Source organism: Melospiza georgiana, chromosome 1 (genome assembly GCF_028018845.1).
Source record: "Melospiza georgiana isolate bMelGeo1 chromosome 1, bMelGeo1.pri, whole genome shotgun sequence".
NCBI lineage: Eukaryota > Metazoa > Chordata > Aves > Passeriformes > Passerellidae > Melospiza > Melospiza georgiana.
Window position 1 is genome coordinate 54,976,182 of NC_080430.1, and position 16,164 is coordinate 54,992,345.

Below are 16,164 nucleotides of genomic sequence, written 5' to 3' on the forward strand. Positions count from 1 at the left end.
GTAGTTCTTTCCTCAAATTTCCCAAGGTCAGGAAGATGGTGGGATTTAATAGAAGTTTTGAAATCCTACAGAGATGTTATATTTTCCCTTTTCTTCCCTTTCCACTTTTCCAAGTCTTCTTGACTTGACCTTTTGATTATTCGATCAAGGTCATGGCTTATCCTTGTTGTCCGTATCCCAGCTGTTTCACAGCTAGTGACTGTGTAGAAATATGGTGCATCTCTGAGGAGTTTCTTCAGTGTAAGAGCAAATGGAGCATCTCCATGAGGAAACTGAATTTGTGGTATTTTTTTAGTTCAAAATTCAGAGACAAAAAAGAGGGGAAAGAAGAAAAAAATCCTTTTAAGCAAAATGATATCTCAAGTATTTCTGTCCTTTACGAAGAATTTTCTGTAATGGTGATTTTAAGCTGAAAATCTTGCTTAGATCTAAGGAGGATATTAGCATTACTTTCTTTTTTATTTCCTCATCTTTTGATGTACATAGCGGCAGTAATAAACAGTAAAGGACTCTGCAGGAACTGCATGATGCTAAATCCTAAATGAGCACGTGAGTTGCGACCAGAGAGAGAATTGGGTAGGGAGGGGTGACTGCAAAGGGAACTACTACAATTGTCATGACAGTTGCACTGACAGGTGCACTGACATACCAAATGAGAGAGACTTTATTTACTGAACTAGTCACACATGCTTACTGTGCTTTCAAGAAATTCTGTTGTGCTCAATTCTTCAAATGCAGCAGGGAAAATGCTGCAAAAGCACTGTTTCTGCCATGTTCACCAATAAGAAGCATATAAATAGTTTAATTTTTCTAAGTTTTGTCCATGCTTTGATCTACAATTTAATGCAAAGATATGAAGCATTACAATGTACATCTGAATTATCACTCATACTGATTAATGTCATGCAGAACTGCTGTCTCCTGTGAACTCAGGCAGCCATCTCTTCTTGGTTTACATTCAGTCCTGCTTTCAAGTTCATTCTGCAACTCTAGAGGCTTTAGATAAAGAAAAGTCAAAATCTAGATATTAAAGTATAAAAAGACAATCTGGTGGATGTATCTCTGTGCTGAAGCTCACCAAACTGTTGCTGTGGGCTGTTCAGGAAGCTTGCAAGAACAACCAACCCTGTTAGTTGTTGTTGTGCCATCTTTTCATCTTTTTCAGTTTTCCCCAGGATTTATCTCTGTGATGGTCACTGACCTAAAAAGGCCATGGCAGAGGAAGTTGGAGAGGAGGTCCAAGCATTACTTTGTTTCTTGCAATCTCACCAATGATTTGTGTGTTCCCTGGCCACCCCACCTGCTGTCAGTTCATTCTGAGGAGCACTATCACTTCAGTTCTTTGTCTCTTTACATGTTCTTTGTTGCAGCTGGTGCTATGTGTGCCCTGGAGATCCTGATAAGCTGAAAGCTGTGAACATGATCTGTCTATCTTGTTTGCCTGCATTACTGAGCATGCAACCCTTGAGAGGTCAACTAACCTTAAGGATAGAATGATCTTTTTGTTACTACTCTCCAAAGATAATAAATAAGGACTCCCAGTTTAGCCCACTGAAAGGATAAAGGAAAGAGCACAGTGCTCATTATCCAGGAAACAGAAAATTGAAAAGCTGAAATCTTTGCCTGACTAGTAGATTAGATGGTGGGCCTGTACCAAACTCAGAAGGCGGCTATTTGTAAGGATACATGCATGTCATGGTTTGATACAGGCACCCACAAAAGCCACTCACTCACCCTCCCTTGCAACAGCTGTGCAGAGGAGAGAAAAATTTAATGAGTGCTTCATGTGTTGAGATAAGGACCAGGAGAAAACACTCCAAGGACAAAACAGGCTGAGCTTAAAGGTACAAAGTGAATTTATTGCTATCAGAGTCAGACAAGGAAAATGAGAAGTAAAAGAAGCCCTTAAAAACATCTTTTCCCCCCCAACTCCTCCCTCCTTCCCACTGACAGCACAGGGAGACATGGGGCTGAGGGTTTTGGTTAGTTTGTCACCTGAGGTTTTCCTCCACTACTCAGGGAGAGGAGTCCTTCCCCTGCTACACCATGGGGTCCCTTCTCATGGAGACAGTTCTCTGTGAACTTCTTCAGCATGGCTCCAAATGCACAAGCAGCAGTCCTGCCAAAACTACTGCAACTTGACTCCTTCCCATGAGCAAACAGCCTCCCAAAACTGCTGCAGTGTAGGTCACTCTTCCATGGGGTGCAGGCCTCCAAGGACAGGCTGCTCCAGCCTGGATGCAGGGGCCAGCTCTCTCCACAGTGTCTCCCGCTGGATCACAGCCTCCACCAGGGCATCTTCCCATTCCAGTGTGAGCACGTCCCCCGTGGGGTGCAGGTGGATCCCTACACCCCCTATGGACCCCCATGGGCTGCAGGGGCACGGCTGCTTCACCAGGGTCTTCACCACAGCCTGCAGAGGAATGTCGGCTCTGGTGCTTGGAGCACCTCCTGCCCCCCTTCTCCACTGACCTTGGTGTCTCCACGTTGTTTCCCTCACATGTCCTCACGTCCTCCTCTTCTCTGGCTAGGACAAATCTGTGCATGCACACTTTTTAAACTTTTTTTCCTTAAATATGCTATCGCAGAGGCATTACCAACATCTCTAATTGGCCCAGCCTTGGCCAGCAGTATGTCCGTGTTCAGAGCCACCAGGGATTGGTTCTGCAGGACACAGTGGAAGCTTCTCACAGAAGCCGCCTCTGGCTGCCAAAAATAGACCATGTAAAACCAATGCAGTGCAGCAGATTTATAGGGGGAAAATGGTCATTTAGATTCCCCAGTCATCCATTCCCATCTCTTTCTGAATACAGTTGGATTAGGGCATCTTCTGGACTTGACAACCCAGAGTTGAATTACCTAGATGAATCACCATGGAGTAACTGAGTCATCCCATGTCCAGAGAGAACAGAGCACAGTTGCTTTGCAGAGCCCCTGGACTTTCTCTATCAAAACCATTTAACTCCTGCAGCTGATGACAACAGAAAAACATTTATACTTTAAACAGTGAACACAACTGGTTTTCGTCTTCCACTTAAGCTGTAAACTGAAAAATCCCACTCTAAATCAAACCTTGTGGAACATATAAACTCATATATGACATTATGACAAACAGATTTTCATTTTCTTGTAAGAAATGTCTTGAGATTTAAACATTTATCTCTGCACAGATAATTGTAAATATGCTCAGCCTCTTAATCGACTCTTAAGTTCAGAATGAGGGAGAAAAGAAGAGAATTTCTGCATAATTCTCTCATTTCTGTTGTGAAGTTATCATCAAAGGCCATTGAGGATTTACCAGAAATTCCGTCTGTATTCTGTTTTTCAAGCAATTGCATCTTACATGTTCTTCTTTTTTACAGGGAGTACAGTAGCAATTACCTTTATCGCCATGTATATTTTAATGACTCATGGTCATTAAAACATTTAATGACATACTTTATTGTTCTAAGAGGGCAATATACTATTTCATGTATGTGCATATTTGCCTCTATTTTTCTTCTTGTAGTTATGAGACTTCTTTTACTTTACATGTGACAGTTAAAATCTATTTTAGTGCTTAAACCCATAAATATTATGTACTATATATATACACACAGGAGATATAACAGTTACTACTACAAAAGCAGCTTCCCATGGCATGTTGTCAGAAAAAAAGCAAAATGCCAAAGGCTGTTGTTGATAGCTTATAGAATTAGGTGATGAAGAACGTTTTTTACTGTAGTTGAGTGATCAGTACCGGTTGCTGCGGATTGTTTTACTGATGCCATTATCTTGTGCACAGGCGGCCAAAACTCACGCTGGAGCGCCCCCTGCAGCCGCGGGGGACTCATCGCACCCACCCTGCCTGGCCGGGAGCCAGCAGCGCCCCTGCCGGCTGTGACTGTAACTGCACCCAAGGGGAAAGCACCGCAGCCCAGTGAAGGCTTTTACTGGGCTCTGGCTCTGCTTGTTGTCACTCCCACTGTTGCCTTTTTATCCATATACATACTAGTAAAGAACTGTTATTCCTTTTCTTATATCTTCACCTTATATCTTAAAATTTCAAAATTATAAGAATTCAGAGAGAAGGGGGTCATATTGTCCATTGCAAGGGAGGTTCCCACCTTCCTTAGCAGACACCTGTCTTTTAAACCAACACATTGATGAATGGTAAAATAGAGTACTCTGGAAAGAAGGTAGACTTTATATTGAATTACAGATTTGTCCAAGTGCTGTCATTATAGTGCAAGAGTTTTATTGTCATTACATTGCAAGGGTTCCACATTGCTAGAATTTCATACCTCCTTAATGCTTCTTGTAGCCAGCCCCTCTAGGCACTGACTCTTCCTTATCCTCACAGTAGCCAGCTAACTCCAGCTCCTCTCAACCAACCAATCTACTCTTTTATAACACTCGTCTTATTGGCTACAGCTGCAGCCTGTTAACATCAGGTTTGCTCCTAATCCTTAATAATTGGCTCAGCTGCAACTCTTCAGGGGGTAAGATTACTTTCTATATTACCTTTATTTACTTATGTTCTATCCTCCTACATCCAAGTAGCCTTTTATTATGTTAAGCTTCTCTTAATTTAATAGTTATTTTCATTCATACTACATAGTTCTGGGAAAGACCTAGCAGTAAATAGTATCTAAAGTGTTTATGAACAAGAGACAGCACTGCTCAACACTGTGTCAAGTAGCAGCACATTATAATAAAGCATATCTCCCAGGTGATACAGAAAATGTTTTCTTTTTAGCTATTTTTCTGATGTCTTAGCAATAGAATGACAAAATTCCGGTATTAATCAGAGCTGCATTAATAATTGTAATTTTTAATTGTTGTTGTTGTTGTTATTACTATTGTATTTTTATTAATTACCCTGTTCTCCAGTTTCAATATTATTAATGCTCTTGCCTCTCACTAAATTGGAGTGATATATTTGGGCTTTGTATGTCATTCATGTGCTGACCTTTCCTGGAAAGATGTATTGTGTTAACATCCTGTATGTGACATGATAGAAAAATCAAACTCTTCTGTTCTGACTGGAAAGCTGTAAATTTGTGATTCCTAGCAAATAGGACATCCAATTACAACTCTTATAGAGGCAAGGTGGTCTTTAATTTTTGAGTGGATGCAAATGCTTTTCTAATCCATCCAGAAGCAAGAGCTGGTTAGATGGAAACTATGGGGTTTTAGTTTTCATCATTAACTTTTTTTAGATCTTGTCAGTCTCACAGCCAAAAGTGTTGTGGCTCTTTTTCTTAACTTCCAATGCTAAGATATGCTTAAATACCACAAAGTTAAAAGAAAACCGAAACTAAACATACCCAAGAATCAATAGTACTGAAAAGGCCTAATGCTGCTCTCAGAGTATGTAAGGCCTGTGGTTGTAGAATGCTAGATCCCTAAACACTGAAACTTCTTATCTCACTGAGTGTATATGTCTTTACCAGCTATATAATACTGACTGTATGATGAGACCAGAGAGTAGAAAGGTGATAGGCTACATTGATCAAAGCAACAAACTATTATTTGGGACATTGCTGTGAAGACCTGTGTTGACTTTCCCAAAAATGGATGTTGGTTTGGGTTGCTGGTATGCCTCCCTTGCTCTTATGTAAAGTTAAACAGGATTATGTACTAGATTTTTGGTGATTCGTGAACTGAGTTTGATCAGGTGAGCTAAGAGCACTGATTTTTGGTGCTGGAGTCTGGTAGAACATGCATAGTGTTATCAAACAAACTGGTTGTAAGAAGTTTGTTATTAACACTTTCCTCTGGAGTTTCTTACATCTTATAAAACTGACTAATTTTGCTGACTTATGTAGAATAAATGAAAGACATTATGAAATTATAAAGGAAGCATCAGCACTCTCTTGGGAAACTTCTTTTCAGAGGGATACAACATTGGTGAAAGGACAGCTACCTTTTATTCTCGTCAAGAAGCTGCATCTCATTTAACAAAATTCATGGCTTTAATGAAGATACTTGGAGCAGTGGTTTCAGAGCCACTGGATGTTTTCATTTGATAGACCAGAAAGTAGAAGGAGTGTATCAGTAAACACTGTAAAGGGACAACATTACAGTCTTTCAAGAAGTACTTTTTAAAACCTGTATGTAACAGTTTGCATGATGCCCATAGTCAGCAATGCAGTATTTTCACCTTATTAATCTGTTAGGTGACAAAAGTATATCTGTCTTCACTAATAATGAGTTTACTATAGAAAATGTGTAGACCAGATGCACATTTTTCAGAATTCACAGGGCTGAGGGCTTTCGATGTTAATTTTTTTCTGATATTTTTAGAAAGGTCTAATTTTGTTGCCATTGAAGCTGAGAAAATATCTCTTAGATTCAGTGGGAGCTGGTCCTTGCTCATGGATTTTTCAGTGTCACATCACACAATTGTTAATGAGGGAAAAGTCATATGACTGTATCATGTTTAGATATTTCAGATGTTTGTGGCCTGTTAATAACCTAGACTGAGGGAGATCCATATTAAAATTATTATTTTGAATGAAGTGTCAGAACTCATAACAGCACAGATGGCAAAATGTTTACATCATGTTTTACTACTTTGACTTTTTCTTACACATTTCCCGAACAGCAGTTCCTGATGACGCACAATGCTAACCAAGCAGAACAGATCTAATAGTGGTTTAGGGTAGGAGTTGTAAAGCTGCACAGCAGTATAGTTATAAACACAGTGTTTGAGCATTGTGTTTCCCTGACATTTGTGGTGTGCTGCTTAGTCCTAGTGACAAAACATCATGTGTATTAATAAAATTGGACATGAAATCAGCTAAGGAGGCTCTCACCCTTCCAACTGTGGTTTGCTGCTCCTAGAACACCAGAGATTTTTTTAATAACTAAAAATTGTTACTATATGGTCACCTATTCAGCTGGACCATGATGAAGAACCAAGTTTCTATACCTTTGATTTTTTACCACAATAGGTCAGGCCAAAGAAGGTACAAAATTAAAAGATAACTTCTGTGCCTTCACGTGACTTCTCACAGTACAAGGGATTCCCCCAGGAGGAGACTGGCATGCATGAAAGGACAACTTCCATCTAATTTCCACCAAGTATTTGCTGATCCTCCTCTTCAGACATGAGATCAAGAAATTTGCTCCTGGGTACAATCTCCTTTGCTCTATGGAAGCATTGATCACTTAATGTCTTGGTCCATGGAAAACAGTCAACTTCTGATATCCCCATGCCTACCACTTCAGCACAGAATGAAGTTAACTTCTGCTGTGTTATGCATCATGAAAAAATGTGTTGTAATGACACTTTAGGGTAGTAGCTCTTGCTAAAAGTACTAAAGTGTAGTAAATAAAACACCAAAATATTAAAATGTATGCATAATATTTTCTTAAAGGACAAAACACCAAGCTACTACTCGAGAACTTTCAGTTGTTCTATAAGTAATTAAATCTGAGGTTCAATCCACTGATACTCGCCCTGCACTTGTCTGGCCCTTGTTTGGATAGGCAGCTTTGATTCCAAAGCAGGGGAAGAGGTTGCCTTTCCTTGGAGCATCAAATATGGCTCCAAACCAGACAATGGCTGGCTGCTCCTTCATACCTGCTGTTACCCAGCAGCTTTTCAGACACCATCCTGGTGGGTCTATTCCTGTGCTCAGACTTTAGTCAATGAATGGATTTGAGAGCTGTACATGACTTGTTTCAGATCACATTGGTGTAAAAGTAAGCTTCTGTTTGTTGAATCCACAAAGTGAATTCAGTCAGCTTTCTAGGCCCACACAGGCATTTTTACCTTAAAAATTCTTTAATATTTCCAGGAGGTTAAACAGTTGCTCTCTTCTTAAAGTGCACTACAGTTTGAGAGATGGGGTTGGGGGCTGTTGATGATCCCATTCTAAAGGCCTACAGTTCCCTTCGAGAAGCTAAGAGAAGTGAGTTTGTGGGTGTGACCTGCATTGTATTCTAAGTACTGGTGAGACAAGTATTTTTTCAGAACTGAAAATACTGCAGCTGTGATTAATTTTAAGCATCAGATAGCCCCTATCAAACTGAATTTCTTATGATCCTCTGTGTCTGAATTCTCTGAGCACTGAAGTTGCTGATGGCAAATCCTTTACTGATATCAGACATCCTTTGAGTTAAGTGGAGTTAAAACAGCTTATACCTTCTGCCTTCTAAAATATTCACAATATTCACATGCACCCTTTAGGTTCTGTTTTTCACATGGAAAATATAAAACTCCAAAGTAGTCAGTCATATTTTGAAGCCATCAGTCATATTTTGCTTCTGATTTTTCCACATGGTGTAGCTGTATGTGAGAAAATGTGACTGCAAGCTGATACTCCTGTAGATTCCAGCTGCTTAAATAAATTATTTGAAAAATATTGGAAACTGGCAAATGTGGACTCTTTCAAAAATATTCAGGCTATTGAAAGTGTCCTGGACAGCATCTTTTTAGCAATAAGTATGTGTGTAGCACAGCTTTCTTTGCAAATCCTAGGAACTGTGAAGTCCAACCTGTGGTACAGTCAGAGATAAAGTAACAAAATCCATTGTTTTCTCTGTTCTGAGAAGGTTGTTGGTGTAAGAGAAAGAAAGATAATTTTGATGTATTTGCCAAAGAAAGTCAAGAATTCACAGTAGACTGCAAGATGCACTAATCAAGCAAAACAAACTAACATTGTTATTATATTTTAATAGTTATTTGCTTGCAAAATGTTGAAATTTTAGAATACTTTGGAAATTGTTTGCAAATATAGTAAACAACTTTTGTAAGAGTAGAACTTTCTTCAGGTCCAGACTGGCCTCATTTGAGTGGTTTCCAGTGGAAGTTCACCAGTTTTGATCATACTTCTTTGTGTTTCAGATTAGGCCATAGGCCCAGCTGACTTGAACTGCACCTTAGCTGTAAAATACGCCTGTCTTTCTTTGGGCAGAGTTCTTCCCTGTACAGATGATTGATAAAATAAACCCAGAAATTCTAGCCTAGAGAGTACACTATGCAAGCCTCCTTTGCCAGGCCTTCTTTTTTTATGAATCTGTGCATGCTTTCAACATCTGACACTATTAATTAGATAGGTCCTGAAATTGCTTTTAGTTGTTGTTAGACATACTGCATGCATGTTTCAAGGCATTAAACATAACTGACATGTATTTTCACTTCCATGCTTTTTTTTTTCTTCTTTTTCAGGCAGAGGGTTCCAGACTCCAGAGAGAACTGAGAGCATATTTAGCAGCAATTAAAGGTGATTTTTAAGTTTTATATCTTGCTTTCATAAAGCAAACTTCTTTAAAAAATTGAGACAAGTAAGCTTGTTTAAAGTATACAAAGACAGATACAAGTAAGATTCTCTTTAACCTGATGCTAGGGATTCTGTACCTTCAATGTCAACTCATGTATTGCATCCTCGACTGTCCTTTGTGTGCATCTTCCACTCCCTAGATTCTCATGTTGCATGCATTTTTAGCACCCACAAAGTCTACACACCTTGTTATTCATCTTTGCAAATGCTAGAATATGAAGTACCTCATGCAAGGCAAGGGATTCCTTGATCTCCACAAATGGAACATTTCCAAGTTATTACTAGTTGGATGATGAGCTTCCTCCAAAACCACACTCCCTGTGATAATGTGATTTCTCATCTATTTCTGGCCGCTTAATCCATTTGTTTTAAGTTCAAAAGTCAAATGTGATGTCTCTTGATACTGCATTGAAAATCTAAATAACAGAAGTCACTAACCAGTGCTTAAATATCAGAGACAAGTAAAGAGTCATTTAAATCCTATTAGATACTTGTAAATCCAGCACACCCAACAGAGCACTGTATGCAAAGTGTTCTCTTTCTCATGCCACTGCTCTTTGGAGGAATTGGAGGCTAAAGGAAAAGTAATTAGAGGTGGTGATAGATTGAGAGACAGTAGCTTCTTAAGATAAATATAAATATATGATAAATATGTCTCTGTGTGTATATTTTTTATCCGGCTCCAGTCCAGCAGGGAAAATTTTGCAAATGAGTATTAATATCGCTGAAACTCATTGTCATAATAACATCATCAGCTGTTCACAGGCAAGGAAGAAAGCTCTTTTTGATGCAAATTATAAAATAGGAAGCAAAGCAGTAGCTTACTGTCTTTTACCATCTATTGTTTTCTGGATGGGCTGCCCAAAAAAAATTCCATACCAGACAAACTTGCGCTGATGTCTTTTGTTCTTAGAGGAAATTATAGCATCGGTCTTTTGCAGGGAACACACTGAATGCTAATTTTGCTTTCACAGTTTTTACCCTTCCCCACACACATTGTATGGTGGTTATTCAGAAGCAGTAGGATGATGCTGTCTTGCTAGATGTCTTACCTGTCAAGTAATCTGACTGTTTACATGTGCCTCGATTTCTGTATTGGTGATAACACTCCTCTCTGTTTCATCTTCTTTCTCCATCCTTCTCTTCTTTTCCTAGTACTCTACACTCATGGTCCTTTTGCTCTTGTGCTCTCTAATGGACTACTTTTTTCACTATTTTTTGTGTTTATCTTGGTGTAAAATTTTCCATTGTTTTAGTTTTGCCTTTTTAGCAATGCTTTTCTGTTAAACATTGTTTTCTTATTGCTGCCTTTAAGTAATTTGGACTGATTTTCTTACTCAGAATGAGAAGTGTTTGCTAGCACCTTATTATCTACCTGTCTTAAAAAAGATCCAGTCAAAAACACCCTAAAAATGTCAAAGACAACAAGCCAGCCAGTAGCGGGCATCCTTGGCACACATATTGGCACACATTACTGCTGTGGAATGAGCACACAACCTGAGACAGTAGAGCACAATACACAGCTCTGGCTAGGGCTTCCTCAAAGATGACTAGGTCAGTAGTGCAAAAGACCAGATCTTGGATGACTGAAACACCTGCTACAGTGTCTTTTTTGCAATTCCTTGAATGTCTGCTATCATTAAAAGATTTTTGAGGTATCTATGCACAAAAACATGATAACCCCCATATTTAGGCACTTGAGTGGGATTTTTGCACCAAAGATGTCACAGATTTGGAGTCATGCAGTCATCGGGGGCTCATTTTGCAGGAAAAAAGATCAATCATATAACCGCATATATTGGAATTATTGGAAAATAACGCACTTGGCATCCTAATATTCTTGGATGTATGAGAGAAGCAGTTCATTTTAAAGGGGTTTGGGATTTTAACTTGCTGCATGACATCTGAGTGACTTGATATTGGAAGCAGGAAGTACAAATCCAGGTATGATTTCATACAATCATAGAATGGTTTGGGTTGGAAGGGACCTTATAGATTATCTAGTTGAAATCCCCCTGCCATACTCAGGGATGCCACTCACTAGACCAGGTTACTTAGAGCCCCATCCAACCTGACCTTGAACATTTCCAAGGATGGGGCATCCACTTCTTTGGGCTACCTGTTCCAGTGTTTCACTACCCTCTGAGTAAACAATTTCCTCCTAACATCTAATCTAAACCTCTGCTCTTCTAGTTTCAAACCACTCATTCCCCTTTGTCCTACCACTGTCTACCTGCGCAAAAAGTTGCTCTCCCTCTTTCTCACTAAGCTTCCATTAAGTACTGTCAAGCCAAAGGGAGGTCTCCTCAGAGCCCTATCTCCAGGCTGAACAATCCCAGCTGTCTCAGTCTGTCTTTGTAGGAGAGGTTCTCTATTTCTCTGAACATCTTTGCGGCCTTCTCCGGATCTGCTCTAACAGGTCCACATCTTTCTTGTGCTGTGGACTCCAGATGTAGACACAATACTACAGGTGGGGATTTAAGCAAGGAAGAGTAAATTAAGCCTTATTATGACCCTCTGTCCCCTTCATTTTAATATACTTGACAATTTGAGGTTTGAGTTGAGTATCACACATTCTTAAAAGAATTTTTGCTGTATTCAGACACCTTCTCTTGATCACTGACAGTCTTAGCTGGACCTTGATCTTTCTTGTTGGTTATTCAAGGACTCAGAGGAACCATGCCATAAAGCTGTTGAACTTGTGAATGGCTTTTATGTGCCATTTTATTTCACCTGCATGATAGTTTAATGTCTGTTGTATATCAGTGGTGTTTGTACTGATGAGACTGTGCTATCCCCCATAGCTTTAGTCATCGCATGCCTCAGTGTTGTGTGTCTTCCAGTCTCCTTGGCAATATGTATCTGGGTTTTATACTTCATGATTTATTTTTTGAGCTTTTGAGAGCTATGAGGGACTTGAATGGTTTTATGGGCCAATTGTTATAGAAACCCTAAATCAGTCACCCATTTTCTACCCCAAGCTCTTTGCAAGTACCAGTGCAGATGGGGAAGAATAAACCTGGATCTTCATGCAGGTGACAGAGGTAACAAGTAGTCCTGCATGAGGAAAAGAAAGCACCATACACTTCAGGTGGCTTAATGTAGTGATAAAGGTGTACAGGAAGGGGAGGGCAGATTTTTCAGGTCTGTAAGCAGTTCTGTTGCCTAGTTGTCAGTCTGTGGCTGACAGAACTGCACATTCCCTTCAGATACAGAAATCTTAAAATCAGAAATGTAATTTCTTAAAAGTCATATAACTATTCATCATCTTTCTGCAAAATTTATTAATGAATAATTATTGGCTTGTTGCAGTGGAAACTCTAATAGATTACTATCAATAACAAATACAACCCCCCCTTATGGCAGGGCAGGTAATTTCCCTGAAGAACCACATAAGTAATATTAAGAGCCAGACCAAGATGTCTCACCCCATCAGGAAAATGCAAATTTCTCCATCCTTCAGGCTAGATTATCCTTCAGGGGAGTGAGGAGACCCCACAGTATATGAGTTCTAGGCCAACATGCTCTTCCAGGTCTGTCTCATTCTCCATGGGAGCTTGAGTACATTGGAACTGTGATGGTAAAGAGTCACCTACCCTCCCCCTTCTCTGGTGTGCTTAATGGGAATGTCCCTGCACTGCCACCCCCAGGACCCCTATCACAAGGGGGCCTCTAGAATTTTTTGGAGGCTCCAGGGACAGGGACTCTTTCCCATAGAAATAGGGATCATTTAATCAGAGAAGCTCAATCTTCAGTAACTGAATTATTTAGTAACATTTTTCCTAAGTGATTCGAATATTTTAGCACCTTTAGCTATTAAATAAAGGACCCAATTACCAAGAATGAAAACATTGATACTAAATATAAATTTCTGACTGTTCGTCAGCAGTAAAAATTCTTTTCACATTTCTTAGTACTTTTCATATTTCTTAGTACTTTAATGGCTTGCTTTTAACAATTTCTCTCTCTCAGTGATAACAGTTAAAAACAGCCAAGAGAGAGAGCCTGCAGTCTATGACTAGGACACTAATTCTCTTAAATTTAGTGCTGAATAACACATAAAAGGTGTCAGTGTGTAAGAAATAACTCTATGTGAAAACCTGCCCAACAAAAAATCATTGGACACTGTAAGTTTATATCCAGAGGTATGAAAAAGAATGGGAATTCACTGGATTGGTATTTACCTTTTCCCTCATTTGGTGTGTTGCAGTAAACCTGGTGTAGATACAGTCAGAGGGAGTAGGATGCATGATATTAGCCTGGAAATTTCAGATTGAAGCCCCTGACTGAAAAAGCCAAATACTTTACTACCCACTTACCTGACACTGCAGCTGGATTTGACTGATGTTTTTTACAGGAATGTGGTGGAATGAAGGATTATCCAATTCTCAGAACAGAAAAAAAGTGTAAAAGTTGGTGCAGTTTTGACATAACTCAAGCATGGCACATTAGGTGTGTTTTACTTATTCTCTTCAAGCCGATATATGCCTGAGTCCTGTAGTACTTAAGAAAGAAAGTCTAGGAAAAAGTGTCAACACGGTCTGTGACCGAGCTGAGTGCAAGCTGCAGGAGGGATTATCCAGCAGTTGTGCTAGCCTGCCTGCCACAGGAACCTCTGCCACAGGTTTGCCACTCAGAGTGCTCAAGGGCAGAAGTTCAGGTGTCACAAAGGATCAGGTGTGAGCAGGGATGAACAAACCCTCCTGGTTTGTATGTTCACCCTGATTGGAGAGAAGCAACTTTCTTAAGCAAAGAGATACTCTACTGGTTTTGCCTTATCTCTTGAGTTGATTAATTTGCAGCGACATTAAAGATTTTAAATGAGTCCTGCCTGAAAATATACGTGAAGATCATCTGTGTTTTATTGTAATTTGGTAACTTCTAAGGCAAAATAAAACCAAAAAAAAAGTCCTTTTTATTCAGGAGAACACTTTCTTAGCTGGACATATATCATCCTAAGAATTAACCATGAAGGAGAAAAGGAAGAAATACATCTTAATTCTTGTGCTGTCCTAATAGTCTAAGATGAGCTCTGTCATTAAAAACCACCCCCAAGACAATTTCTGAAGAGATCAGATATTCTGTTTTGCCTCAGTACCTTTTGATTTAAGGGTGAAAGCTTGTACCTCCAAACACCAGTATTTCCTTTGTACTTGTTCTCCCCCATGCCATTCTCTCTTTTGTACTCAAGGACTGAGAACAAGCATGTACTTTCAGCTTTTTTAGTATCTGTTTTCTATCCTGTCCATTCCATAGCCTACTATTTTCTTTTAAGTGTGCATCCCTGTATTTATTTTACTCTCATATTAACAGCATGTGTTTTGGGAGTGCATGATGGAATAGCAACTGACTAGATCAAGCCTGGTTTTCTATACACTCAAGTTTCAAATTAGTTTTCCTTTTCTATTTGTGGATGTTTCTTTGTGCAGAAAATAAAAATATTGATGTTATTCCTAAATTCATTCACTGAGCAGTTAAATCTGAATATCATACTTAGACATATTTTCAAGATAGCAAACAGATTTTGACTAGAAAAAAAAGAAGTGTTTTTTTAAGGAAAAAAAGTTAATGGTACGTAGGAAATTGAAGTATTGAGATTTTCCAAGGAAGTTGAAATAAAAGTTGTCATTTTAAAATTACTTATTCTGAACTCTTAGAATGTTAGATGAGATGAGTTTGATTTCACTGGATTCAGAACTATATTCAGAATCTAATGGAATCACGCTGTATCAAAATGCAAACTCCAATGCCTTCACTGAGGGTGTTTATTTATTCATTGAGGTCAAACTGATCTCATTGAAGATAGATTTAGGCCCTTTCTCATAATGTCATTGAAGCTATTTTACGTTGAAATCAGTGATAAGCATCAATAGTCCCTATTCTTGTTCCACTGTTGAGCAAGAGCTCCCATAGTGACTGATCAGTTTGGCTTCACACAATCCTCTGCAGGCACCACCCTGTTGCAAACATAAATAGGCACTGGGCTCCACAAACTTCTAAACATACTGGTGACCATACAAGACTCTTCATAAAACCACGTCCATTACAGTGCTCTCCCCAAGTTCAGGTATCTCTTTTCTAAATTTGCCAGAGGGAATAGCATAGTGGGTACATGCAGCTGAAAATAAAGATATTTAGCAACTATTTCTTGTAGTCTGCACTTACATATTCCTCGTTTTGCCTAACTGCAGGAATGCAAGATGCCTCAAAGAAGCTTACAGAGTCTCTCCATGAAGTGTATGAGCCAGACTGGTATGGACGTGAAGATGTGAAAATGATTGGAGAGGTAAGATGTATGGAAAGAGGGAAAAAGTATTTTGTATGCAAATAGATTAATCTGAGCTGATGAGGAGAAGTATGCATCCAAAATTTACCTTAATCCTTCATGTCATGTTAAATCCTGTTTTCTCAGCACATAAATTATGGATCTTGTGAAATGCTGCTGGCCAGATGCAGCACTTGCAGTGTCTGTTGTATGAACTAGCTGATAAAAGCTCCCACTGAGATAACTCAGTGTGAGCAGCATTGGTCCTGATAGCATTTGACTGACAAGTTTTCACAAAGGTATCTTACATGCAATTTTATAGTCAGGATTCTCAGCTCAAAATAATGTTAAAAAATTATCAAAGATGCTTATCCTTTTGTGCTGTGTAACAACTGTTGAGCCAGTGGTACTAAACAGGATATCTTATGGGACACTCACCTCTCTCTAAGAAGAATACGGAATTTAAAGGCAAATTAGGGTTCAGGACATTATTTAATTTTACTTTTTGCCTTCTTCCAGTGATTAGAGAGGAATACGCTTTTCTAGACACCACAGAAGGAATTTACCTTGAGATGCTCTGAAATGCCTGCTTAAAGAGCCTCAGTTCTGGAGGAAATCTGTCAGCAA

The 16,164-nt window shown here is 39.2% G+C and overlaps 1 protein-coding gene across 3 annotated transcripts in view; it reads left to right on the forward strand.

Annotated features, from left to right (window-relative positions):
* Positions 1-16,164, forward strand: part of AMPH (amphiphysin) — a 124,582-nt gene that overhangs the window by 59,703 nt on the left and 48,715 nt on the right. For all 3 annotated transcript variants that reach the window (XM_058041643.1, XM_058041626.1, XM_058041635.1), the window contains exons 3-4: positions 9,161-9,215; positions 15,464-15,558. In XM_058041643.1, coding sequence (XP_057897626.1) covers positions 9,161-9,215; positions 15,464-15,558 — 150 coding nt within the window. The remainder of the gene's footprint in view (positions 1-9,160; positions 9,216-15,463; positions 15,559-16,164) is intronic.